This window comes from Bufo gargarizans, chromosome 8 (assembly GCF_014858855.1).
Source record: "Bufo gargarizans isolate SCDJY-AF-19 chromosome 8, ASM1485885v1, whole genome shotgun sequence".
NCBI classification, from domain to species: Eukaryota; Metazoa; Chordata; class Amphibia; order Anura; family Bufonidae; genus Bufo; species Bufo gargarizans.
Genome location: NC_058087.1, coordinates 83,201,697 through 83,227,848, shown reverse-complemented (window position 1 = coordinate 83,227,848; position 26,152 = coordinate 83,201,697). Strand labels below are relative to the sequence as shown.

Sequence of the window (26,152 nt, the reverse complement as noted above, 5' to 3'; positions counted from 1 at the left end):
CACTCGTCACATTACACGATAACTGTCAGGTAATACTCCGCTGATTTTCTCTAACCTTTTAATACTGCTACTAAAATTAAATACACATCCTCTGCAATTTGCGGATCTCCTTGAATCATCCCGTTCCTGAGCTTTCTAATGGCTAAAGACAAGCTTCACTATCTCATGTGCCTTAATTGTGAAAATTTGCAAGAGCAGAACAAATTAGGGAGTGCAGAACACAGGCTTATCAGAGAAAATGCTGCTAATCTTCAGAGTTTAAACCTTAGCAGATTAGTAGAAAAAATACGTATTTATGGGCCTAATCCACAAACAAGCCTCTGGAGACGGACACATTTGGGCCGGCTTCCTACCTTATATTGTGCATGTACCTCGCTGATACATAATTATTTATGACATCTCTGCATATTATAGTCAGATGTCTATGCTTGTGTTTCCATCCCAGAGGTGTCTGTATTAAGTTTCCTAGACTATAACTGGCACTAATGATATAAACATGATAATTAATAATGGTGTACGGCTGCTATAGCCGCATACAGCAGGGCCGCATGTTAACACTACAGAAGTTTTGCAGACAATAAGGTGCTACTGAGACAAAAAGCACAATGCATAATAAGTCGAAAATGCAGGAACAAGCTAATTAAAAAAACATCAACATCCGTATATGATTGTCTTCAGTTTTATAACCTAGAAACATTACGGTTTGCTTCCAAAAGACATTCTTTAATTAAAGCCACTCTGCAGAAAAACTATTCCCAAGGCATTGTGGGAATTGGCCTGCAAATGACGGAGTCTCACTATTGTACCCCCTGCAAGGTTTAGTTTTACAAGGTTTTAGTTGTAAAAGAGCTACAAATAAGCATGCAATGTGGGTGAAACCTTTTATAGAAGAAGACACCTGTTTGTAGGGATGCTGGCGAGTGAGTCGAGACAATTATGCACTGAGGGGACAGAAATGACTGACGGGGAACTCACTGTACTGTCAAAAGCAACTTCAATAACATTTGATGGATACAAAACACATAATCACAATCCAGGAAGAGGGACCTAGGACATAGGAACAACATGAAAGACACGAAACCTAGAATAATTCAGGTATTACAAAGACGATATAAGACAGGTGTTTGGCAGGTGTACTGACAGATGAAAACAAAGACTGTCAGGGCCTGCCAGCCAGGCAGAAAGATCTTCAACTCACTTTCAGGGACCTCCTGAGGGGCAAGGTAATAGCGAGCAGAAAACCCATCTTTAGCCACTGCCATGTCCGTGTGAAAGGTGAGGGAGAGGATGCCAGTTGAAGAGCGGATCTCGGAGGGGGTCTTCGTACCACAGTACCTGCCAATCAAGGGCCCCACTATAGAGAGAAATGAGAGCATCGGCGTTATCAGTTGAGGGCATTAGAGGCTGTCATTTTCTCCTGCGTTTCACTAATAGCACTCTGGTGCTTTCTTATCATCTATAGAGCCTACCAGCTGTAATGGTGTAGGTAGGAGACAGCAGAAAATGCCAATAATCTAATACAATATACCGCAGTCCAAAAGCTAGTGATTTGATTGTTTAGTATCTTGGAGAGATGAGGCGGGGACGAGGTAGAAACACTTGAAAGTGTGCGGTTAAGAGTGTAGGAGCCTCAAAGTGATGACTCCTCACATGACAACTGCAACGTCATTCCATCTATGTTGTGCTATCCTAAAAGTAGGTGTAAAATGCAACCATCTGTCTGTCTATCTATCTATCTATCTCATATCTATCTATCCATCTATCATCCATTCACTTAAAGTGTAACTGCCATTTCACTTTATTTTATAGGGACAGGGATGTTGAACATATTTGCAATACACTTCATTAGGAAAATATGTTTCTTCGTTCTAGAAGACAGGGTGTAAATAGTCTTCTAATCAAAGCTCTAACATCAGTGCTAAGGAGAGTCTGTCTTTAGTCTTCAGCGTTTTACTGAGCGTTTAGCATAATTCATCACTGTCCCCGCTTTCACCCCGATAGTTTTAATAATTACACCATAGGGTTCTTTTTTTGGTTAGAGTTTTAAATAAACATAATAAAGATGTAGTTTTAAATAAAACGTTAGTGAGGACCCCTAAACGGATTGGGTGGTCAAATGACCGTTATTTTGTGCATGGTTATTATCCCGAGGGTTCCAAATAGGGCACTGTAGTTTAGTTACTAAGCAATGAAGACGCCTGTGTGTAACACATAGAGGCTTCCAGACTGACTTGTCACTATCCCAGTCCATGACTATGTATGTGTCCTATCACTGCCCCTAGCCCTGCCTATCTGATGACAGTTACACTTTAAGGCATGACTGACTAGTATAGGGGAAACTTACCAAAACTGCTACCAAGGAAACCGTCTTAGTTGCCCATAGTAACCAATCAGATTGATCTTTTCACTTTCCAAAAGATCTCTGAAAAATGAAAGGTGAAATCTGATTGGTTGCTATGGCCGGTTAAGATAGTTTCTGTTTGCACCAGTTTTGATAATTATCCCTCTAATGTGTTCAAACCTTCAAACAACAACCCACAATTGATATAAACCTCATATATTATGCTATTTTTCTCTACATCTTACCAGTTGGAATGCCATCCCAGATGTCTAGCCAATCATATTTGCAATCTCCTTCTGCAACTTGCAGCGGGTCATGCTCTAGGTCAAAGGTCAAGAACTGCAGGATGATCTCCACCTTTGGCTTGGCCAGGATAGTAAATACACAGTCCAGGTTGTGTGGGTATTTGTCTGGATAGCCAGGAGACTCGATGGTGCCATTAGTGTTGGTGAAATTCCTGGAGCAATCTTCAGAGCCTGCAATAATACAAACAGGAAGTGGTGACACAATGCTGAATGACCTCCATAACCTCAAGAAATCATGGCACATCATGAGGTAAAGATGGCGTGTAGGACATCTTACACCAAATCTGCATTGGTTTGGGGAAATAGCTGGAAATAGGAAGATTCAGGCACTATAGTGTATGGTGATTCTGATACACCATCTTATGACTGAATCAATAAAAATGCAACCTAGAATAAAAATTCTTCAGAATATCTCAGAAATGGTTGACATCGGAGGTGTTCACATATTCCGACCATACAGTGTAGAATGTGTTAAAAATCAAATCTCCAGATCACATGCAAAAAGGTGACAGACATAAAAGAGATGGAACTAGACAGTAGGAATGGCTGTTAAGTTTCTAATATTAAAGAAGGCTTTCTGTTTGCCACTAGGCCGAAGATTATTAATGCAGACTTCAACAATGGGCCCCATTGTATTGCATCTGGATAGCGTCCTGCTGTGTGCCCTATATCTCTGATGTGCCTTAAGGGAATGATTTAGAGACCAAAACAGAGGGCAAGAATCCCATTCACGTGTTCAAACTGAAATGTCAGAGAAGTGTGCTATTCACAAGTACAAATCTGTCCCAACGCTTTGTCAGATTTCCAAAGGATGATGTTGACAAGATAATGGGGGAGAGTTATGAAAACTGGTTTAACGGGAAACTTGCTCAGTTGCCCATAGCAACCAATCAGAATACACCTTTCATTTTCCAAAGGAGCTCTGCAAAATGAAAAGTGGAATCTGATTAGTTCCTATGGGCAACTAAGCCAGTTTCCCTAAACACCAAGTTCCATAAATCCTAATGAGTCTTAAAGGGAACATTTGCCTTTGTGTTTAACCTCTTTCTTCCACTTGTTTCCTAACCGAAGACGATGCAGACATACAGTATCATGCTTACACCTGAGTGTATGGGTTCTGCTCTTCTCATCTCTCTCACGGATAATAACACTATATCAGCATGGTTGCAGGGAATTAATTCTGCTACCTTGTGTTTTCTAAATGGAGAATCTTAGAGATGCTACAGATTAAAAGGAACGCTAAGGCTAGAAATGAATAATAAATATTGTCAATCTGCTAGATTCTCTGCAACCTTCTGAAGCATACAGCCTTGATAAAGGAGTTCATTCCTCTCGATCCCTTCCATTTTTAGATTACAGCAGAAGGAGGGGGAGGAGCTCAGCAAAGGGGCGTGTCTTAGAGGTTCTTCCTCCAGCTGCAGGCAGAGCAGCGGGGGCGCTCCTGTAGCCAGCTACCTTACAACCACACACAGCAGGGGGGGATGGCTGAATCACAGTTTTGCTTGTAATATTATTATAATAATAATAGCTCACTATAAGTGTCTATAAAGAAGCAAGAGAGTAATCTAGGCAGTGGTCTGCTGTACTAATCGAGTTTTGTAACATCACATTCAGTTAACGGATAAAGGTGAAGCATAATGGACACCTTTGTATTACTGCATGTCTAATGGAGATGCCAAAAATCATTATAGCTTTAATACTCTGCAACCTTAGCACTGGTGTATGAAGATCTGCACCTGTATAAGCGTCACAAATGGTTAAAAGCCCGAGCCCATATAATGTGGGCTTGTTCTAACTGCTCTTTTCTTGGCACCTAGCCCCACCATCCTCATTTACTGCACAATCAAAATGCTACCAGAAACCTTTCTTGAATATATTTATACAGTGACCTTCAACCTTCAGCTTACTATTCAATTATCCCAAGATCTTGCTTGTCTTCTATATTATGTGCATAAATATTTCACTCTGATACACACTGATACCGCCGCAAGCTGGGATATATGCAGAACCTGCTCTGACATTCTGTTCACACACACAAGCTTATAGACCCAAGACAAAAGCTAGATCACTGATACCGCACACATCCAAAAACCTCTGGAACCGCCATGCATATCTCTAGCCTTTCACAAATGGCCCTCTTTCTTCTTCTCTTCCATACAGTATCTTGATGAGACAGTATATTTCTACAGTTCTTGTGAAATACAAATGAGAGTAAGCTAACTGATATTTTCCAGATCTGCCAACAACTCGAACATAAAAAATGCATAAGGGAGAGGATGTTTTTTCATATGTACAAAGCACATGGACAATACAAATTCATGGAGTATGCAGGATCAGATTTTACTTCCACCAGAAAAGGCATAAAGAGTCATAAATCTGATTATCTGATATACGGCTGGAGATTATTTCTTCCAGGGTATATGTACAATGGATACTTCTTTTGCTCTAAATAATCTTGGTTCCAGAAAGTGCTGAATAGCATTCTTTAAAGCACAGCAGGCGCAGTCTTTGTCACTTCCTTCTTGACCCCTGTGCTGCCACCAATCCACAGCAAAGCCCCACAGGCACATTGACCTATTGGCTTACCAAAAGAATACTGTCACTGATGATCTTAAATTGTGTATGCACAAAAAGAGCTGTTGATGGCCACACAATCTCCACTTAACCCTATCCCCTTTACACATGTATGGAAGGAAGTGGGAGTTTGTTTACAAACAATGCATCAAATACAGTTAGGTCCATATATATTTGGACACTGACACAAATCTTGTTTTTATTACCTGTTTACTAAAACATATTCAAATTATAGTTATATAATGGACATGGACATAAAGTCCTAAATTGGATGAAAGGTTTAAGAGTTTCAGCTCCTTTACATGTGGAACCCTGTTATTAAAGGGACCAAAAGTAATCGTACAATTGACTCAAAGGCAGTCTCATGGGCAGGTGTGGGCAATTCCTTCATTATTTCATTTGAAATTAAGCACATAAAAGACCTGCAGTTGATTTGAGGTGTTGTGCTTGCATTTTGATAATTTTGCTGAGAAGTAAACATGCGGGCAAAGGAGCTCTCCATGCAGGTGAAACAAGCCATCCTTCATCTGCGAAAACAGAAAAAACCCATCCGAGAAATTGCTACACTATTAGGAGTGGCAAAATCTACACCCTGAGAAAGAAAGAAAGCACTGGTGACCTCAACAATGCCTGGACGCCCATGGAAGACAACAGTGGTGGATTATCACTGAATAATTACCATAGTGAAGAGAAACCCCTTCACAACAGCCAACCAAGTGAACAACACTCTCAGGGATATAGGCGTATTAATATCCAAATCTACCATAGAGAGGAGACTGCATGAAAGTAAATACAGAGGGTTCACTGCACGGTGCAAGCCACTCATAAGCCTCAAGAATAAGAAGGCTAGATTGGACTTTGATTTAAAAAAAATCTGAAAAAAACCAGCAAACTTCTGGAAGAACATTCTTTGGACAGATGAAACCAAGATCAACCTCAACCCGAATGATGGGAATAAAAACGTATGGCTCATGATCCAAAGCATAAGACATCATCTGTAAAACACAGCGGAGGCAGTGTGATGGCTTGGGCATGCATGGCTGCCAGTGGCACTGGTTTTCTAGTGATTATTGATGATGTGACACAGGACAAAAGCAGCTGGATGAATTCTGGGTTTTTCAGAGACCTACTGTGTGCTCAAATGCAGCCAAACTGATTGGTCAGCGTTTTTTAATGCAGATAGACAATGATCCAAAAGCAACCCAGGAGTTTATTTAAGCAAAGAAGTGGAATATTCTTGAATGGCCAAGTCAGTCACCTGATCTGAACCCAATAGAGCATGCATTTCACTTGTTAAAGAGTAAACTCCAGACAGAAAGGCCACAAACAAACCGCAACTGAAAACTGCTGCAGTAAAGGCCTGGCAGAGCATTAAAAAGGAGGAAACACAGCGTCTGGTGATGTCCATGAGTTCAAGGCTTCAGGCAGTCATTGCCAACAAAGGGTTTTCAACCAAGTATTAGAAATTAACATTTTATTTACAATTATTTAATTTGTCCAATTACTTTTGAGCCCCTGAAATGAAGAGATTGAGTTTAAAAATGCTTTAGTTCCTCATATTTTATGGAATCATTTTGTTCAACCCACTGAATTAAAGCTGAAAGTCTGAACTTCAACTGCATCTGAATTGTTTTGTTCAAAATCCATTGTGGTAATGTGCAGAACAAAAATTAGAAAAATGTTGTCTCTGTCCAACTATATATGGACCTAACTGTATGTTACCATAATGAAATTGCCTTGTATACCCTTCTCCTTCCAGTAGTGGCCAAGCTTATTTTTATGGTTGCATCTATGTGCGCTCCACCACATGGATAGGAAAATTTGACTCCAAGCTATCAGTGGGACAGTATGGATGCCACATCATGTCTCTCTGCTATAAACTGCTTACAATAGTGGTAGATACAAATTACTCCAAGCTGCTCCCAACGGTGCATTCACACAGACATGTCCATTTTGCTCCCATGTGCTTCCAGGTCAGGGCAGCCGCACCACAAAAGACAGAATATGTCCTTTCTTTGGTCACTACATGCGAATCACCCTGCACGCTAGTGTCCATGTTCTGCCGATCCAGTTTCAGTCCGCAGAACGGACACAGTCATGTGAATAGCCCCTAAAGATCCTTTTACACAGGCCGATCAAGCAGGAAATTATCGAGAGTGAACTGCTCATCAGAAAAGATGAGAGCTGCATTTACATGATGCACTTAACTTCAATGCTATGACTGCCCGGCCCCATAGAGCAGGCATGGCCAACCTGCGGCTCTCCAGCTGTTGCAAAACTACAACTCCCAGCATGCTCAGTCTGCCTACAGTTATCAGCCTACAGCAGGGCATGGTGGGGGTTGGCCAGCTCTGCCATAGAGAATCATTGTTTCTGAGCTGATGCCCAGTTATACGGCACAATCTGCCAACCGTGAACAAAGATTAAGGTGTCAACATCAACTATTCTTTCATCTGTTGAACAAGCATTTGCTCATTGATCGGGTGATCATTTACACCTTTACCCAAAGTAATTATCGGAAGTTTATGTTCCTAGGAATTGTTCCTGATTGTCAATCTGCCAGACTTCTACAAAAGAGATCGTCAAAATGTCCTAAGGTTAGTCTACAAATCTTGTATTTCTTGAGATACCGTATACTTATCTCCCTACAAATTCTATTCAGTCTTTTCACTTTAATGCAGAAGACAAAAGTAGGATGACGGCTGAAGAACCGCTGAATGAACGATGACCTGGTGAAGGAGTCCACTAACACAGTAATAGATAGCACAGTCCAATTGGCCATTACAATCATTCAGTAAGGCCATAAATGTTCAATTATACAGTCAGAAGCATAATCTTTCTAGGAATACTTCTTTGTGGACTAGTGACTACTAAACGAAAACTTTAACACAGTCAACTTCTTTTCAGATGATGATGGTTGGTCATTGGCCAGCTGAAACAATCACATCGCCAAAATCTTCTGTTTTGCTGGACTTTAGATTAATGTATATGTCACCTTAAAACTATATACAATATTCAGATGAACATCAGATTTCAATTACCTCAATGAATATTATCTGTGATAACATCATTAGCACCATGTGCACTGGTAATCGCTGCCATCTGTCTACGCCATTAGACGTTTTACAATATTTTGTAGGAGGGATATAATAATTCCTTTTTTCTTCTTCTGCAATGATTCACGGGCGGCAGTAACTAAAGAGATGAGGTTGTGGGGTCTAGAGGTTGTAAAACTCAATTGACCTTCAACACTTTGCCCTTGACTTCAATGCATCACTAGAGTCATCACCTGATTGGGAAAGCAATAAAAGGGAACGTCCTAATGATTTGCACTGATCTAAGAGAATACTCAGCTCATCAGCTGCAGGCTTATTTAAAGCTGACCGAGATGTAGGCAGAATAAGTCATAAACAGATATTGATTAAGCAAGAAGTCTTTCAGGAACAGTGACATACAGTCAAGATAAGAGATGGTTAGGTAATCACAATAACTTGGAACGCAGTACAACTGCATTTAGTTTTAACTCCTTTCAGTCATGGGGGGAAGAGAGGTTGTGCGTGGTAAATTTCAACACACCCATCCTTTTGTTCTCATGTGGTTACAGTGGCTTACTTCCCTCTCCTCACTGAGACCACATGCATGTGTATGAGAGAGGGTGGCAGGAGAAATAAATGGTGTAATAAATGATCTAAAGTATAGGACCAAATTAAGAAGTAGATCTTTGCAAAATAATGTGCAGGTGACTGCACATATAAGTATGTCAGATTAAACAGGGCGTCTTCCTTACAATGAGCAGTGGCTATAGATAGGCTTGACTATACAGTTAGTGCTCAGTGGTTAACTTTTCAAAACTGACCTGTTTTGAAGATCTCATAACGTAGTGAAAAGCCAGCACCCTGTCGAGCATAATCTGAGATAAAGCGGATGTAGATGTGCGAGCCAGATGAAGTGATTGTAGACGGGGCAATATTTCCACAGTGTTTCCCTAGCAGCTCCGCTGATTCACTGTCACCATCCCGGATCTCAATGAAGTCATACCTGTAAGATCAGAGAAGGTAACATTAGCACTATAACAGCAGACTGGCCTCAAAAAAGAACACCCTGTAAAACAAAGACATTAACACAAACACTGTCATCTACAATAATGGCCATTCCCTTTCTTATACATGAAGATGACCTTCTCCAGAATTGACGGTTTTGGTAAATATTTGTATTGCTCCAAAAGTAATAACGCTAGATCATTTTATTTTTGCTTTTTTCTCTATTATTCTTCCTCCAAATATATTAATAAAGTGAAATCTGGATGTTAACGGGATATGTCCCTACATACCGTGACCAAATTATCTAAAAAGCTTGAAATTCCTCCGGCGAAGTCTCTCTGCTTAGTGTTGACACTTCTCTAAGACTAGTTACTTCTCCAAGTATTGGAACCATTCAGTCTAAAGCCATATGTTTTACATTGAGTGTCATGTTGGAACCAGTGCAGGAAAGTGCTCTACAAACTGCTGCATTTTTGCCTTTGATATCCATTGAGATGTGTTCACTTTTATCAGCAGTTCATGAGAATGCTTTATTCTAACTAATAACATCCCTCGTATTTGGATACATTTTGTTTCCTGACTCTGAAGAATGTAGAAGAGGTCGCATGAAGATTGGCCAAAACAAGGCAACTCTCTAAATCAGTCTCTGGGCACTGTCAATGTGTGTGTTAGTCAGGACCACGTGTAGGAACATTCTGCCTCGTGATGCTATACAAACTGAACCTCTGCTTTGCAGCTAGAACCACAGGAAACTCCAAGGAGACTTTAAGGAGACGGGATGGTGATTAGGAGATTACATGGCGCAAATGTGCTGCTGTGTATTCCAGATGTAGCCTGGTGACATTTCACTTCTCTCCATAGTTCATATGAGAGTACACATTGGCAAATGCAAAGAATACCTCCAGACCAAAAATGTTTAATGAATAATATATCTGTAGACCTCTATGTGCAATAATCTGTAGATTTAATTAGATATTGAATGCTCTGCTAAATATTTACTTTGTGCTCACAAAGAAAATGATCTATAGACATTCTCCAATGCTGAATAATACATGAACCGTTTTGCGGCAGAGGCAGAGATTTGCTTTCCTGGAGGTAACCGCACAATCTATTTCTAGCCTGCCGCGGGAGCAAGGGTTAAATCGACCGACAGCTGTCTATGTCCACCTCTTCCCCTACATCGTCACTGCTGAGAGTGACACAGTAACACCTTGTAAAGTGTCTTTCTCAATCACTCCCCGGCCTGTTTACACTGACACTGTCTTGTAAGACAACTGCACTGAGGGTGGGCGATGGGGAGCACTGCACCCTGGAAGGCTCTGCTCCTCTGCATGGGAATGGAGATGTGACTGTAGCCGTATTGCAGATGACAGAGCTCTACTGTCTCCTGTGTCTGTGAGTTCCTTTCACTCAGCAGCTATCTTCTAAGCAATCTCCTGGAAGATGAGTGATCTGCTAGACAGCTCAAGCAGAGTGGGAATATTTCCTCTCCCCACTCGTACGTGTGCCTCGGGCATGAAAATAAGATGTTAAGCTCCACTGTGTATCCATCCATGGCACTTTAAAATGTTATTTTACAGTCTGCAAGTGAACATGCGCATAAATGTATAAGAAATATGTCACGGTTATTATCCACTGCACTGACACACAGAATGACTTTACAGCGTGCAAGCACTTGAACCTGAAATGCGCCTTTTAGAATATGACCCTGTAAATATGTATGTCAATCTTAGAGCACCGACTGCAGAATGTTGTGTTTTCCTCCATAGGGAGACATCTAAGAGTGCTGCAGTGCTGAGATTGGGAACAGTGCCTGCAGTCTCCTCCTTCTAAGGACCCTTTAAAACACACACGACCGTTACTACATAAATTAATCGCTGTCTGTTTTATGTAAAAAAACATGTAAACTTGTAGAACTTCACATAAATAATACGATGCATGTATAATAAACACTGATGGGTCAGGATAACATTGTGGTTAAAGTCCTAAAAAGCAGAAGTTGACTCATTATTCTTATTCTGAAACAACTGGAATCATCCTTTTTTCCAAGTGAATATAGTCACCCCGCTCACTGTGAGTCACCTGGTACCCTACATGATAATCTCTGTACTCTGGCAGCAATGGCTACATTGGATATAAGTGGGGGCATCCAGCATTCTTGGGGATATAGAAGTAGCGGTCATCAATGGGCCAAAGTCCCCTCTGCTCCATGAATAGACCCTAGTACTATAAACAGCACATGATAGGAGTTATAGATTTTGCATTGGGGCTCAAGGCCGCTATGAGAATCCTCAGGGTACGCTCACATGTCTGAAATCTGAATCACATGCATGTGGCCTGGGTACTCGTAGCCTTCACATTACATAGGAACATTGCCACGTGAATTTCCTGCTGTGTGGTGGATAAAAATCAGCTTCTGAGATGTAGTGTCACTTATTTAGGACTGAAATGCTGAGGATCACCCCCCAGAATGGCAGTGGGGCAAATCCTTGCTGAGGATCTGCTGTACACCTGCAGCATGTAGGGGTTACAGATATGGTCTCCTGTCATGGAAATACATATTGGAGATCAATCTGATGAGTGAACATGCCCTCGCTAAGCCCAATGTATCTCTTCTATGTTCCTCAAGCATCGGTTAACAAGGTGTCCTGATATCTGAGCTTCTGTATAGTCTTGCTAGTTAAACTAGTCAACTGAAAATACTTCTGTCCATCCCCATTGACCTGGGAGAAGTTAAAGGGGTTGCCTCATGAACAATATTCTACATTTTACAAACCAGCACCTGGCCTTGAATACTTTTGTTATTGCATGTAATTAATAATTTAGTGTAGTCACTAAGTTATTCACTGAAATCTATCTGTATAGCGCCACCTGCTGTTTGCTCTTTTTCTAATTTCTGTCCTGCTCACTGGGATGGAAGCACGTTCTCAGTTCTGTCCTTCAACTGCCACCAGCTGCAGCAGAAAGGACATGCCTCCTGAAAAAGTGAACACCCCATAGGCTGCCAGCTTCAAATAAATCTAGCAGAGCGACTGGAGCAATGAATGGGGAGATCTCTGCATCCTTGTGAGTTACAGGGCTGGTTCTAAGTTTGTTAGGGACTGCCAAGTACTATTTGATATCAAACTTTCATTTTTTTTTTATTATTCAAGGGATAACCCCTTTAAGGGCAGCTACAATCTTGTGGGTTCCCTACTGACAGCACCAGGGAATAAAGATGGATGAATTGTTACTAAACCCCAGTTTCTGATGGCTAATAGGAGGCTTTCTACAACCGATAGCTATTATTACTCAAGGGAAGGGGAACAGATGAGATATTTTAGCAGTTAATATGCTCTTTCATATTCTTTAGTGTGAGTTTTCTTTTAAGTGACACTTACAGGGAGCTGATAAAAAGCCATTCCAATCACAAGCGAGCAGATGTAACAGTTATAGCTATATTTAACCTATAGACATATTGATTCCATACATATCAGCTATATGAAAGTGGGACACATAGAGGCAGGCTGACTTTTTCCTCCTTTTTCAGCTGTTAAAAACAGGGCTCTGATATTATTCCTTATCAGCCAGTGCCAGAGACAGGGAGGAAGAGAGATAAAGCGAGGAAAACTCCTCACTGAAACACATTGCACATGACAAGCTTGGATGTAGGAATGATGATATCAGCACATAATCAGCTATCATGTGAGCGCGTTATTTAACCATTACATGGTGAGCCTCACTGCGAGCTCTTACACTGTGACCGCTGCCATTGCCTGATTTCTGCAATCAAGACATTCCATATCTATGTCATGGTGTATGTTTGAGATGATTGCAATGTATGGTCCAACAAAAGGAAGACATCTTAGACGCTGTCAGCTGCTAAGAGAATGAAGCCTGTGTTTAATGTTGGGTTTTCTGCAAACTGTCATTCAGACATTATACACTTTAATTAAAGCTTATTTCTGTCCCTAAAATCATTTCTATAAATATGCTTAAACTGGAGCTTAATTACAGTATTTAATCCAGAGCACCCATTTTGGAACATCCTTCTGCATCAAAGGAGAGGGCATGAAATCAGCCAAAAGATGATTAGTGGAAGAAGTGCCACTTTCTTTAGAAAACAGTGGGAACATGGCGGTGATTTCATATACATGAATTCTTTATCTAATAATGGTTTTTAAGCCTTTGGATTCTATCAACATGCTACACACTCTTGGTTGTGTCTTAGTTATGTCTACGAAGGCTGGGTGGCATTCAACGGTCTGCCATTATAATCATCAATGAGTGCTCCTAAACTTCTGGATTGTAATGCTCCCTAGCATCACACTATAAACTTGGGTTATCATTCAAAAGCTTTAGGCAGAGTACTGACTCTCCTTAAAGATACCAGCTACGTATGAAGACTTATTGACAATGCTCCATGGCATGGATCTTAGTGGCAATGCTGCATGGGAAAATAATATGCTGAGAGGTATCTCCTAGGGAAAAAGTACCATCTTACCAGCACCACCTTTTGGAGGTGGTTCCTTATAAGTGAAAGTCCATCTTTTTAACAAGCCTTGGGACAGGACAAAGGAAAAAAGCCAAGTCAAACCATCTCACTTGCGTCACCTTTTAGACATGGTCCACCATGAGTCAAAGTCCAACTTTTTTAAAAATCCTTGGTAAATGACAAGGGAAATAGCCAAGCCAAATAAAGCTTTTAAAGCTGGATTTCACAACCAAAGAAAGCTGAAATGTTGGCCATGTCGTCACCCACTTTTCCCTATTATTACCATAAAATAATTGGAAGACAGAATTTTTATCAACTTGACAAAAGAGAACAACAAAATGACTTATTTTGCTTGAATGTGTAACTGACCAAAAATATTACCAACCCCAAACCATGACTAAAAGGATTTTCTAGAGGAATCACAATCTGCCTTCTCAGTAATGATTCCAAAGAGCATATCCTCTCTGGGCAGCAGAGGGTGATAGTAGAATGTCATTTCCGTTTGTCCATCATGTCACTCCAGTCTGAAGTCAATGCCACTCTGACTTCAGATGCTTAGCCTGCGATCCAATCCAGGTGTATTTAGAGGCAATTCTCACCTTCCATTGCTTTCTGTTCAGCTTCAATGACCCTCAAGGCAGAAGAATTCTCAGAGTGTAAGGAATCAATTACTTCCTGAGATACTTTATTACAAGTCCACACTCCTCCTAGCATTCAATGAAAGAAGGGTGAACAGATAGGGAGGGGGAAGCTCCAGGGTTTTCAGCTTTTGATACAAGCTCAGCCTGGACAAAGGCATAAATGTCAGTGTCCATTCCTACTGAAAGGCAAACAGTGCCCATTAACTCACTCATCCAGCAGCCTCCGCTGAGATCAAATATCAGAGGTAACATGACAGACGTGATGACATTCAATCATAGCCATTTCTAAGACCAATAACATTTCCAATGGAAAGAACCCTTTATTTGTTCATTTCACTGAGTGGCTTTATTGGCCTTGTCTGAATTTCAGCTACCATGAAAGCATTAGATCTTGAAGTGCTAGGGATGCAGTGACAGTTCTCTGCAGGAATAGAGTTAACTACATTTATAATAAAGAATTTATGGGAGTTCTGATAATGCAGTCTATGGAGTTTCTGCTTTGAGTAGGATCAGCTGGGGATGTTCAGATAACATACATCTCTACAGATTTACCTAAAAGCTAAGTGTAATTTAGAGATTGTGAGCCATCAAAACCCTAGAGACCTATGCTGACATTCCATAAATATACAGGAAGGGTCAATTCAATCCTAAATGCTGCGCGTCCACTGTGCCGCCAGCCTGGCAGCCGGCCATCAAACCCAAAGCCCAGTGGATTTTGCTTAAATGTATTTTTGACTTTCACTCCGTGTGAGAGACATGTAGGAACAAACTGCTTGTTCACTGATAAGGGTTGTCATAGGTTTGTATACATGCCTTTGTAGATAAGCGTTTTCCAGACATGATATCTTACCTACCATCAAATACTGTAGTATGTACTCCCAGTGCTGATTTCCTAGGAATTGTATTACACGTTTTGATATGCACTTATAAATTTGACCAGTTTGGATTAAATACTAAATAAATCTGAAACTGGGATCATCAGCTGCATTCACTGTCCGCAACCAATTTGTGAGATGATCCAAATGGAGACAATGAAAACAATGATCATTGATGAAGCATTTAAAGGAAGAATGCCCAGCCAGCATTTCCTAATAACCATCCGTGAAACATGGACTGCACATGGATGGGGTACGTCTAATGGATGGGGTACGTCTAGCATGAAAATCGGACAAAAATAAGGGTTGCTCTGGATTTTTCTGTGTGGACTAATGGTCTGTGAAAAAACTGGACATGTGAATTTAATGGGTCAGGGTTTAGCCCATGTTCTTTCCATTCTACACTTGGACAGCACAGCACACAGATCCGAACCTCACTCATCTGAATGAGCCTTGAGGAATTTGTTGTTGAGCACTCAGGATGGTGTTAAATCATAAAAGAAGTAGGTCTCACCTTACTGATCCCCAAAATCATCTGGATGGGAGCAGCAAGGGATCAGTAAGGTGACTATTACTTCTCTTAAATCTTTTCAAGTAGTATCACTAAGTTTAATCGTAATAACTGGGACATGGGGTTTAAATATATATATGCATTTGATATATTTTTTGCTTAAAAGGAATATCCTTGGCACAACTATTTTGTGTTATGCCTAGAGTGGTGCCCTAGGGGGAAGGTACAAAACATCAAAGATCAAGGACTGAATCCGTGTGCTATCCACCACTCCTTCAGGCCTGCCATTATGCAAAACCCAGTGTTGCCTTCAGCTTTCCTTTAAAGTAAGTTTTGTGGTCTTGTCAAAGAATAATTAGACCTATATATAATTGCTAGGTGATAGTATATAACATATATATATTTGTCTCGTGTATGAGCAGCATAGACAGCCTTGTGCAATGCAGCCATGAAGCATCATTTAGCATTAACTATACAAGTCAGTATATCTAGGATAGCATTTTTACAATATGGATTTTTCCTCTTAACACCTTTTAGTGCTGCAATTTTCACTAATTAATTCTTGGGCTGGATTAACACCCTTTTTATCAGTGTCGCGTAAAATATCAATTTGCACCTAGATTTTAGCGTTAGCACATCACACTTAAAAATGATATGGATTATACAGTACACCTAGGTATCAAAAATGTATTTTACACTGTTTTAACATTATTTTATGCATATAAAGACCAGCTTAATGCCAAAAGCCATCAGGAGACAACATGGCAGCCGTAAGTGTAAAATGCTGAAATATGTTAACTACTTGATAGTTAGAGGGCTTCAGTCAGAATTCTACCTATGAAACTGGCTGACCTGATGTATGTGCCCTTGACAGGACCAAGCCGCATAAACGTCATCACGAATGACCCCGCCCACTTTTTTTAGACTTGGTGTGAGCGTGGGAAAGTCATAGATTTCAGCGCAATCTGTGCCAGAAATATGCCTAATATAGGCTTATTTCTGGATAAATGACCCCCCCCCCATTTAATTAGGGTCCATTCAGAAGTCCGTAACGTGTTTTGCGGATCCACTGATCTGCAAAACACGGACACTGCATTGTGCGTTCCGCATTTTGAGGACCGCACATCGCTGGCATTACTAGAATATGCCTATTCTTGTCTGCAATTGTGGACAAGAATAGGACATGTTCTATTTTTTGGGTGAACGGAAATGCGGACCCGGAAGTGTGGGTCCGCATTTCCGGAGCCGAGGCGCACATTGTGCAGCCCCATAGAAATGAATGGGTCCGCAATTCCATTTCGCAAATTGCGGACGTGTGAATGGACCCTTATAGAGATAGAAAACATATAGTACATATAATGTTGTTATTACATGCCCAGTGCAATATATACTATTCCTTTACAAAGGGGGTGTTTTTGACTTTATCCTGCACCATTCCTGAATAAACCTTCTATTACTTAGTTACCAAGGGCCTTGGCATCTCAGCAAAAATGCAAACTGGCATATATGGGTCAGGACATCAATTATTTAAGAATTACGGTATTCTAACATGAGAACTAATTTACAGAAGACAGTGAAGTTTACCCATTCCCTGCCAAATAAAGATGTCTTCCTGGGATTGTTCTTCTCACAATGCCCACTTTGACCATGCCGCTCTACTTCTTTGTCTCTAATAAGCACATGAGCAAAGGGGCCTATACAGCAAGTTGTATAACTGCTATAGCAATACCGCGGTTTGGAATGGCATAAAAGGGCTATGTCATTTATTTATGGCTGAAAGTTTGCTAGCCCTCCAGAGTAGAATCTGTGTAGAAGTAGATTTGTGTGATGACTTCATCTGTGTATTGGGGATTGGAAAAATGCACATGCTTTAAATAGTGCATTGTGAGTGGCGGGATCGACATTCTCATGCTGGGCCAGAAATTCTCCAGTGTGCACAAGAGATCAATACTGATCAATAGCTTAGTGCAGGGGTCTGAGAATCCTCAGCCCAGCGGGTCACACGAGGCTTCTGTCTAATCTATAGAGTAATGACATCATGGTGCCAAATATTAGAAGCATCCTGGAAGCTTACTACTCTGTATTGTGTGGATATGTGTGCACATACCGGTATATGTGTGTGTGTTTTCCACATATGGTTAAATTGAAAACAATTTCTTACTTGCAATCATGTTTTTCTATTTCAAAATGAGGATTGAAGTTGAGCACTATCTTCTGGTTAGGCTCTGGTGCACTGATGACCCACACGCAGTTCTGGTGAGAAGGATAGTCATTGGGATAACCCGGTGAGGTGATGTAACCAGCAACTTTGGCATTTAAACGTCCTCCGCATGTATTCACTGGAAGATGAAAAAACAGGATTATTTTAATAGTTTCCAACCATAACCAAAGTCATTATGCAAAGAATTAGGAATCACAGGTTATGTATGACGGCTGTCCCTCTTCATATGCTAAATAATGTATGTAAACCTATTGCCTACTGTACTGTCATTTTAATGAGAATTACATGCACAAGCACAGGAAATTTGGGGTGGGGTTATACTTTAATAATTTGCATTATAAATTCCAACTTTTGAAATGTACTTTACCAAGTATAGAAGGTTTGACCTTAACTATGCACAACAGCTACTGTAGAAGAATCCTACTCTATATTATCCGACTGTGGAATTATAAGCAAACTAAAACAGTACATTGACAATTGAAACCACCAGGGAACTTCAAATTAAGAAACACTTTTCTATTTAAAACACTAGCGACATTCAAAGCACAACACACCTATTCGCAACTGCATATGCAGTGGGAGGTTTCTTCTACTTATGGAACAAAGACATTTCAGTGTATGCCAAGTCCTTTACCACAGACATACATTTACATTTTATGTATTCGTGATTTATGCTTTTGTAAGATTTTCCAAAGTTTATTCCAACCAACATACACTCCTCAACAACGATAGTGCAACACCAAGAAGGAAAATTCATGGCATTATGGAAATCCCAGGATCGACAGACATGTTAAAGGGGTTGTCCTACGAAAAATATTCTACAGTTTTCAAACCAGCACCTGGATCTGAATACTTTTGTAATTGCATGTAATTAAAAATTTAGCATAGCTACTAAGTTATTCAATAAAATGTACCTGTATAGTGCTACCTAATTTCTTATCTCTTTGACTGGGTCATTAAGAAGGCCGTACATGCACAGTTTCATCTTTCAACTGCCTCCTGAGTTGTGATAGGGAGAGCATGGACACGCCTCCTGAGCTGCGATGGGGAGAGCATGGACACGCCTCCTGAGCTGTGATAGGGAGAGCATGGACACGCCTCCTGAGCTACAGCAGAAAAGACACTCCCCTTGAGCCTCCAGTTTGATATAAATCCAGCAGAGCAAAGAATGGGGAGATCTCTGGATCCATGCGGGATACAGAGCTGGTTCTAGCTTTGTTAGGAAGACATTGTCATTCACTATATGATGTCCAATTTTTATTTTTTACATTATTCATGGGATAACTACTTTAATAATATGCAAATGATAAAAAAAATGAAAACAAAATATTCCAAACATCTTGATTTATTCAGTATCGAGTATGAGCGCCACGCACAGCAATACACGCCCTGACACACCTTGGCATGCTATCAATGAGTTAATTAATGGTTGTCTGAGGAATGTTTTGCCACACTGAATGCACTTGGACATCACACTAATCATCAAGATCTACTTCTGGCAGCTCCCTCTTCAAAATGCTGACCAATGACGTCCCAGACGTGCTCGATAGGAGACAAGTCCGGAGATGTGCACCTCTTGCTATCATTCTAGTTCATTATTGTTCTCCCAACCACATGGACACGCAACATTGAACAGTGCTGACATCTCACCTAGGTGTGTAGCGATCTGCCGGAGTGATAAACCAGGGTCTCTCAGTTTACAAGTGGTGATAATTGGCACATCAACAAACAGAAGGCATCGCAGAATTATCCCAACACAACACAACTTCATTTGATTTTCTTTAAATCTAGCTCTTATGCCTCTCCCACATGCCATAGATTGGAGCTAGGTGCTTGAAAATTGTATCATCAGCAGAGCTTATCGAAACCTGCCGCTTTCTCGATCTGCCTAACCTTACAGCTTGTCCTTCTTGATGATGAAATTTCAATGTTGAGCAAGGTATATTTTTGTATCATTATACACATTTCTGAATGTGTTAAAATTAGGTGTAATCCTTTTCTAAGGATTGAGATGGCGGTCTGCTATTTTGGCTACTGGCTTACATGTATTTTGGGAATATTTTGTATATAAAATTGTGCCCACTACATTAGCTTTAGTAATCACTGTGCAGACGCCCTTATGTGACCATTACGAGGTGGTCCTAATAGGAATACATGGTGGTATGAATCTACACAGTGTACATAATAATATTCCAACACTGCATTGTAGCAACTTGTAAACCTATGAAATGTTTTCAACTAAAGATCACTAAGCAGAATCAGTTGATGAGTTGCTACCATGTAGCATTTGAATATTTCTGTATTCTGCTATGAAAAAAAAATAATAATGATTTCGGAATATTCAAAGTACAACAATGGTAATATGCCAGTCACGGATGGGCCTATGACACAGGACTATCAGATCGCCCAAATGATTGTTCACAATCATTGGTCAATAAAAACCTGCAGCAATCATTTAACGAATTATAATACGCTTGTTTGTGATTGATCACCTTTTATGTTGATATAAAAATCATCGTTTGACGGCGGTACATCCACACATGTAAGAAGGTCTGTCATCAAATGAAAAATGCAGCCTTGCTATTCTAAACCGCTTCCTATACGGCTGATTGCTGCTTGTATCAGCCGATTTGTTTGCCCGTGTAAAAGGACATTAAAAAAGTTTTACCGTCACACAATCCAAAATATTTCAGACATAGGTTTCATAAAACCAAGATCTTTCCAGTAAATTGTTTTACAACCAGATAGCTCATAAATTCCCTTGTGACTCCAGATGGAGCACAAATTGCAGGTTGTATTGTTTGGTTGTGATAAAAGACACTTCCTTTCAAGCATTTACCAGAGAACGTAGAGAGTGAGATTTCACTGGACAGCACATTCATTTCCTGTTGAATTCCACATGTATTACACAGTTGAAGTTCAATGCCAAACATGCAAGAGGAGCAGCTAGTTAGAGAGACTCTGCCAAAATCTATACAAAAAATAAAGCAACTTTGTAAGAGCAGCTAATGCTTTCTAAAAAATAAAAAAAACTACCCCATGTCTGTGTTTTTATTTTATTTTATGTAATTTGGCGGATTTTATATTTTAATAATTGTCATGTTTAGGCTCTATAAATGTGCCCAATAATTCAGAAGTTCACCCGCTTTAAGCCCCTAGATTACTTGATCAGTTTTACATGACATCCCAGATCTGCCAGGATGTAAAACTGAATGTCAGCAAATGATATCATCATGAATCCTATTATGAATTTACTGCTGCCATTAATGAAATAGGATTATTAATTCCCTACAATATCCAAATGAAAAAGACAAAGATGGTTTTTAGGTATAAAAAGTTGAAGTTGATGGACTAACACCGGTTAGTCCATCAATCAAGCAAGCAATTGGCAAACAGCTATTGCTCCCTAGCCCTCGAGACACATGTGCACTCAGCTAAGGATGCATGTGTCCTGAATGGTGAGACAGGTGAATACATCTGAAATCCAACTGCCCAATACTTATCTCCCCAAAAGAGTTGAGAAAGCTTCTTGCACAACAGATGGTCTGCCGGTACTGTCAACATCATTGGGTTCTGCTGATATTTATTGAATGTGACTGGACAGCGTTCGTTACTTTTCAACGCCTTGTGTAGTTTGTTAACATGGAAGACGAGTGATCAAACTGGTGTATGAAAGTTGCCTTTTTAATAAGATCTGGGAAGGTTCTCTCCCAAGGCAAATGCCTCTCACTGCACATTCCATCTAGATCTGCATATTTTTGGTTTTCAGTATGCCTGATCATTTTCCACATCAAAATCCTCAGAGTTTTGTCTAGTCTGCATGGGCACCTTTAGAATTAGCATCTGCTTAGTTACTAACACGAACAAACATCTAATCGTCTTCCTGATGTGGTATACAGCAGGCTATTGTTTCCCAACCAGGACTCTCAGGAGCCCTCAACTTGTGTCAGCCCTTATCAGGGGTCCCCAGAAACCAGCAACAAGACCTGTCACCATGGAGAAGGAAAACTGATGTCAGTCGGCTCAAAGATGCTATGCAAAGTAGTAAATTACCGGTAATTATAGCATTGGGCAAGAATTATAGAATGCCTTACCCGCTCCTACAAGATTCTTCTTTGAGGTAGGAATTATATTAGGGATTTCCTAAGAGTAAAAACATTTTTCAGGGGTTCCCCTTCTGTAATAAGGTTAAAAATCACTGCTCTTGGCATTTCTATTCCATCTAAGGTGTTCACAGTGGCCCTTGGCTTACCTTCTAATACTTGTTTTTCTTTCAATAAGATCTATCAAGTCCAATATGTGAAGACTATTCTAATGTCACGTACTAAGGAATTAATTTTATCTGCTACCAAATGACAGGGGCTATTGGAAAATATACTAAAAACCAAATCTCACTTCCACAGTCTCAGTTTAATTCTCTCTGACAGACATAATTGTCTTTCAGACTTTGTGGCTTTTTAAAACCACTTTCTTCACATAATGAGAAGACTTTCTCCTCTACTTGAGGTACTAGCTATTCAGTCAGCCACACCATACATACAGTACTAGTGTCTTCACAGTGGCAACGAAGGCTCATATTTCACTGACATTTCCCTGGTAAAATAAACTGTATACAGTATTTTAGGAAATAGCTATCAATAAACTATTGTCCTTTTAGAAATAAGTAGAATGTGATTTTGTTCACACATTCCCTTTAAAATGAGCAGCCTGGGTGAGCCAAGCACGTCTTATCCGCTGTCAAATGCGCTTTCAGTAAGCGATAACGAGTGTCGATGCTTGTTATATATAGCCTTGATTGACAAGTTCTGCTTCTTCCAAAGATCCCGAAGAAATACAATTCAATGTGAAGACATGGATAACAACCGAGCTTCCAGGTTAGCTTATGGGAGCTAATTACATTGTTAGGTCGTGGACACAAGGTGGCTTGCCGTTTCCTGATTGACTGACATATTAAAGCCAAGAAATGAAAGGCACATACGTACTTCATACCTCATCTGGACAATCATACTGGCTGGGATTAGAAAAATATAATATATAATTGTATCATACAAATCTAAAAATTATATTTCAGCAGGTCCCTTTCACAAAACAAGGTCATGCGTTGCTACAGGAAAGCACCTATTTTAAACCCCATATGTGAATGATCAAGCCATACATTAATGTTTAACTGGTTATAATAATAATAATAATAATAATCTTAATTTATTTTTCATATTCTGCAGAGCTTCACAATCAGAGGGTTAATGGACAATCAGACATGACATAGTAACAAACATGTCATCAATTAACACAAGAGGAATGAGGGCTTTGCTTGCAATAGCTTACAATCAATGTGGAGACACAAATGGTAAAAAGTGCTTGTTTTGTACAATGGTCGGGCTATTCTAGGGGAGTAGATATAAAGCCACATGAGCCGGCCTCCAGCCCATATCTGTGGTGCTTCTGAGTGTGTTGGATAGTGTTGGATGGTGGATCGAGCTCCGAAGAATGAGTTTGATGGGGGGCTGCACGGAGAAGAGTTATTATTAGGGGATGTGATAGCCCACACTACACATACACATTATTGTCTGAAGCCATTGATTTTGTCAGAACTGGTCAAATATCTAGTGCCCATGAAGGAGCCTGACTGTCCTGAAGAAGGATCAGGCTGTTGAATCTCAGACCCTTTTGTTCTCAGCTACTACCTCTGCCTGGCAAAGGCTTTCTCTGCTTCCCGTGAACAGTAGACGGTCTATAAAAGATATCATAGCAAGAGCTTGAAAATAAGTTATTAATTTTATGACATTATTCTCATTTTTAAGTCTCCCTCCCCAGCGCTATTGGACATTGCACTTGTCACTCACATTACAAATAAATGTGAAAATTAGAAAATAGCATAGTACGAATAATGGAAATTTGGTACTTTCAACATGAAACCAGCACTTTGATGAAATCATCACAGCATCCAAGTTACTCATGAACTGACAAAGCTACGGAAGATCAGCAGATTAGCTGATTCACATGAGTGGCACAGGACAGCGGAGAACATAAAAAATCAGTTCCCATATACTGGAGCCAAGAGTCTTTACTTCCACAATCTATTTTCAGTCTGTTCCTTTATGAAACATGCTAATTTTGCTTATCAACTCCTTCTATTCCACATGACTGGGTTACCACGTCCATGACACCCATGTTTTAGAACTGATTTTCACTGCCATACTTCCCTTGTACAGTAGGTGCTAATTCTGCCTCTTAGACCTTTCCAATATTATTTTTACAAGTGACCAACTCATGATTTACTGAAATTAATTGAAAAGGATATGTATTATGTCTGCAATTACTATGGATCCAGATTGTCAAAGCTAGCATGCATATTTTATACAGGACAGAAGATGCATGATTTGGTAGCTATTTACATGATCCCTTTTAATATATTTATGCCCATGTATCGTATATTGTTTTCTTATGTAATTGCCATTGTATGGAAATTGAAATATTATGCCCTATATAAAATAATTAATTAAAACAAGTGACAATAACAACAGTAATAATAACGGGAAGTTTACACACAAAATAAAGGAGGAGGAGGCTCTGAAGCTAACAATGTTTTCTTGGTTATAAACTTTAGAAGTCAGATTACACAAGGGGACTGAGAGTAAAACACACAAGATGTTCTTAAAACATCTGGTCGGATTCCTATGGGAAATAGCACAGTCTGCCAAACATTAACAAACCAACCTCTTTGCACAAAACAACTTTCCGTGGAGCAACACAATGAGTTGTCTAATAAATGCACTCTCAAAACATCTCACCTGAGTGTGTAGACAGGTTAGAGTCTTAACAAAGTCACACTTTACTCACCTACTCTAATCCCTTACTAAAATGCTAATCACATCTCCTCCCATTACATTTCACACACTGCAGGAAACTTTGCTAGAACGAAATTCTGAGACTTTTTAGCGCAATGGACACAGACCTTCACACCTCATACAAAGTGCCTTCACCAGTCGAGGTTTTCATGAAACTTCTGAGACATACTCAGCATAATATTGTCTTGTTAGCTAAACAACAGGCGATTCTGCTAACCGCTATCTGGACCTGTGGTCTTACTCATAACCTCTCTGTTCTCCGGATGAATTGTGTTATTGTGGTGTCCGATGTGTACAGTATGTGGTTTTGTTCCAAGACCCTGATAACAGGCTGAAATGGTCTGTCTGATGCTCTGCGCATGATGCACCAGCTGTTGTTCATTTCCACAAAGTATTTTAACTCCTTTGAGGCTGTTAAGAACAAAGCAGGCCTATCCTCTTGGGATCCCCGTAACCTAAAGAGCAGAATTATTTATAAAGTAGGACTCACATTCATTTCATCTTAAAGGTCAATTTATCATTTGGGTAATTTAGATATTAAATCATATAAAAGACTCCAAAGGTATATTTACCAAAAATTACCTTAAAGGGGGTTTCCCATTTTCATCAACATCTTTTAAAATAATTATTTACAAAGGTAGATGTAATTTTGTAATGTGTTTCTTTTACCCTTATTGCTCCTATCTTCCGTCCCGCGTTATGATCACATGACCATGTCCATGCAGCTCTTTCTTATTCCCTGTGATGTTATGTCCATGTGATAGGGGAGTGTCTATATAAATAGCTGGGTTGGCGGAGCTATAAACTAGCTGTCAGGGGCGGTCCTGGAGCCATGGCAGAGGAAGGAGAAGTGCATCATGGGTTTGGCTGGACACAGAAACAGGAAGTGCTACATACAGGATGGAAACAAACCAGAGGGAATTGTTTACATGGCGTTAAACAGCATGGGGCAGATGTACATGAAGTAAGCATCTGCATAACCACATGTGTTAAAAATCATAATAATTCTGGAAAACCCCTTTAAAAATGTATTGCTATTTAATCTAATGAAGACCTATCCATTGAATGACCCCTGATCTGGTTGGGCTTGGAGAACTTGATATAAGCCAAGTATTGACCATGCTCTTGTAAGACCCAATGTAATTGTAATTGACAAGACATTTGTGAATTTGTCTATAAAATAATTAGTAAGACATGAATTCTTGAAAAATCCCAGCACTGATTTAGTAGACAACCTGGCATAAATCAATCTAGTGATCTATACTGCTTTTAATGGAGATCAAAAATGTATTCTTATTTTTTATTTTCATGCACCAGAAACA

General features: G+C 40.0%; 1 protein-coding gene across 2 annotated transcripts in view; it reads right to left on the bottom strand.

Annotated features, from left to right (window-relative positions):
* NRP2 (neuropilin 2) overlaps positions 1-26,152 on the bottom strand; it is a 112,300-nt gene that overhangs the window by 60,676 nt on the left and 25,472 nt on the right. For both annotated transcript variants that reach the window (XM_044303001.1, XM_044303002.1), the window contains exons 2-5: positions 17,923-18,100; positions 9,077-9,258; positions 2,587-2,817; positions 1,199-1,354 (exon numbers count right to left, since the gene is read on the bottom strand). In XM_044303001.1, the coding sequence (XP_044158936.1) occupies positions 1,199-1,354; positions 2,587-2,817; positions 9,077-9,258; positions 17,923-18,100 (747 nt within the window). The remainder of the gene's footprint in view (positions 1-1,198; positions 1,355-2,586; positions 2,818-9,076; positions 9,259-17,922; positions 18,101-26,152) is intronic.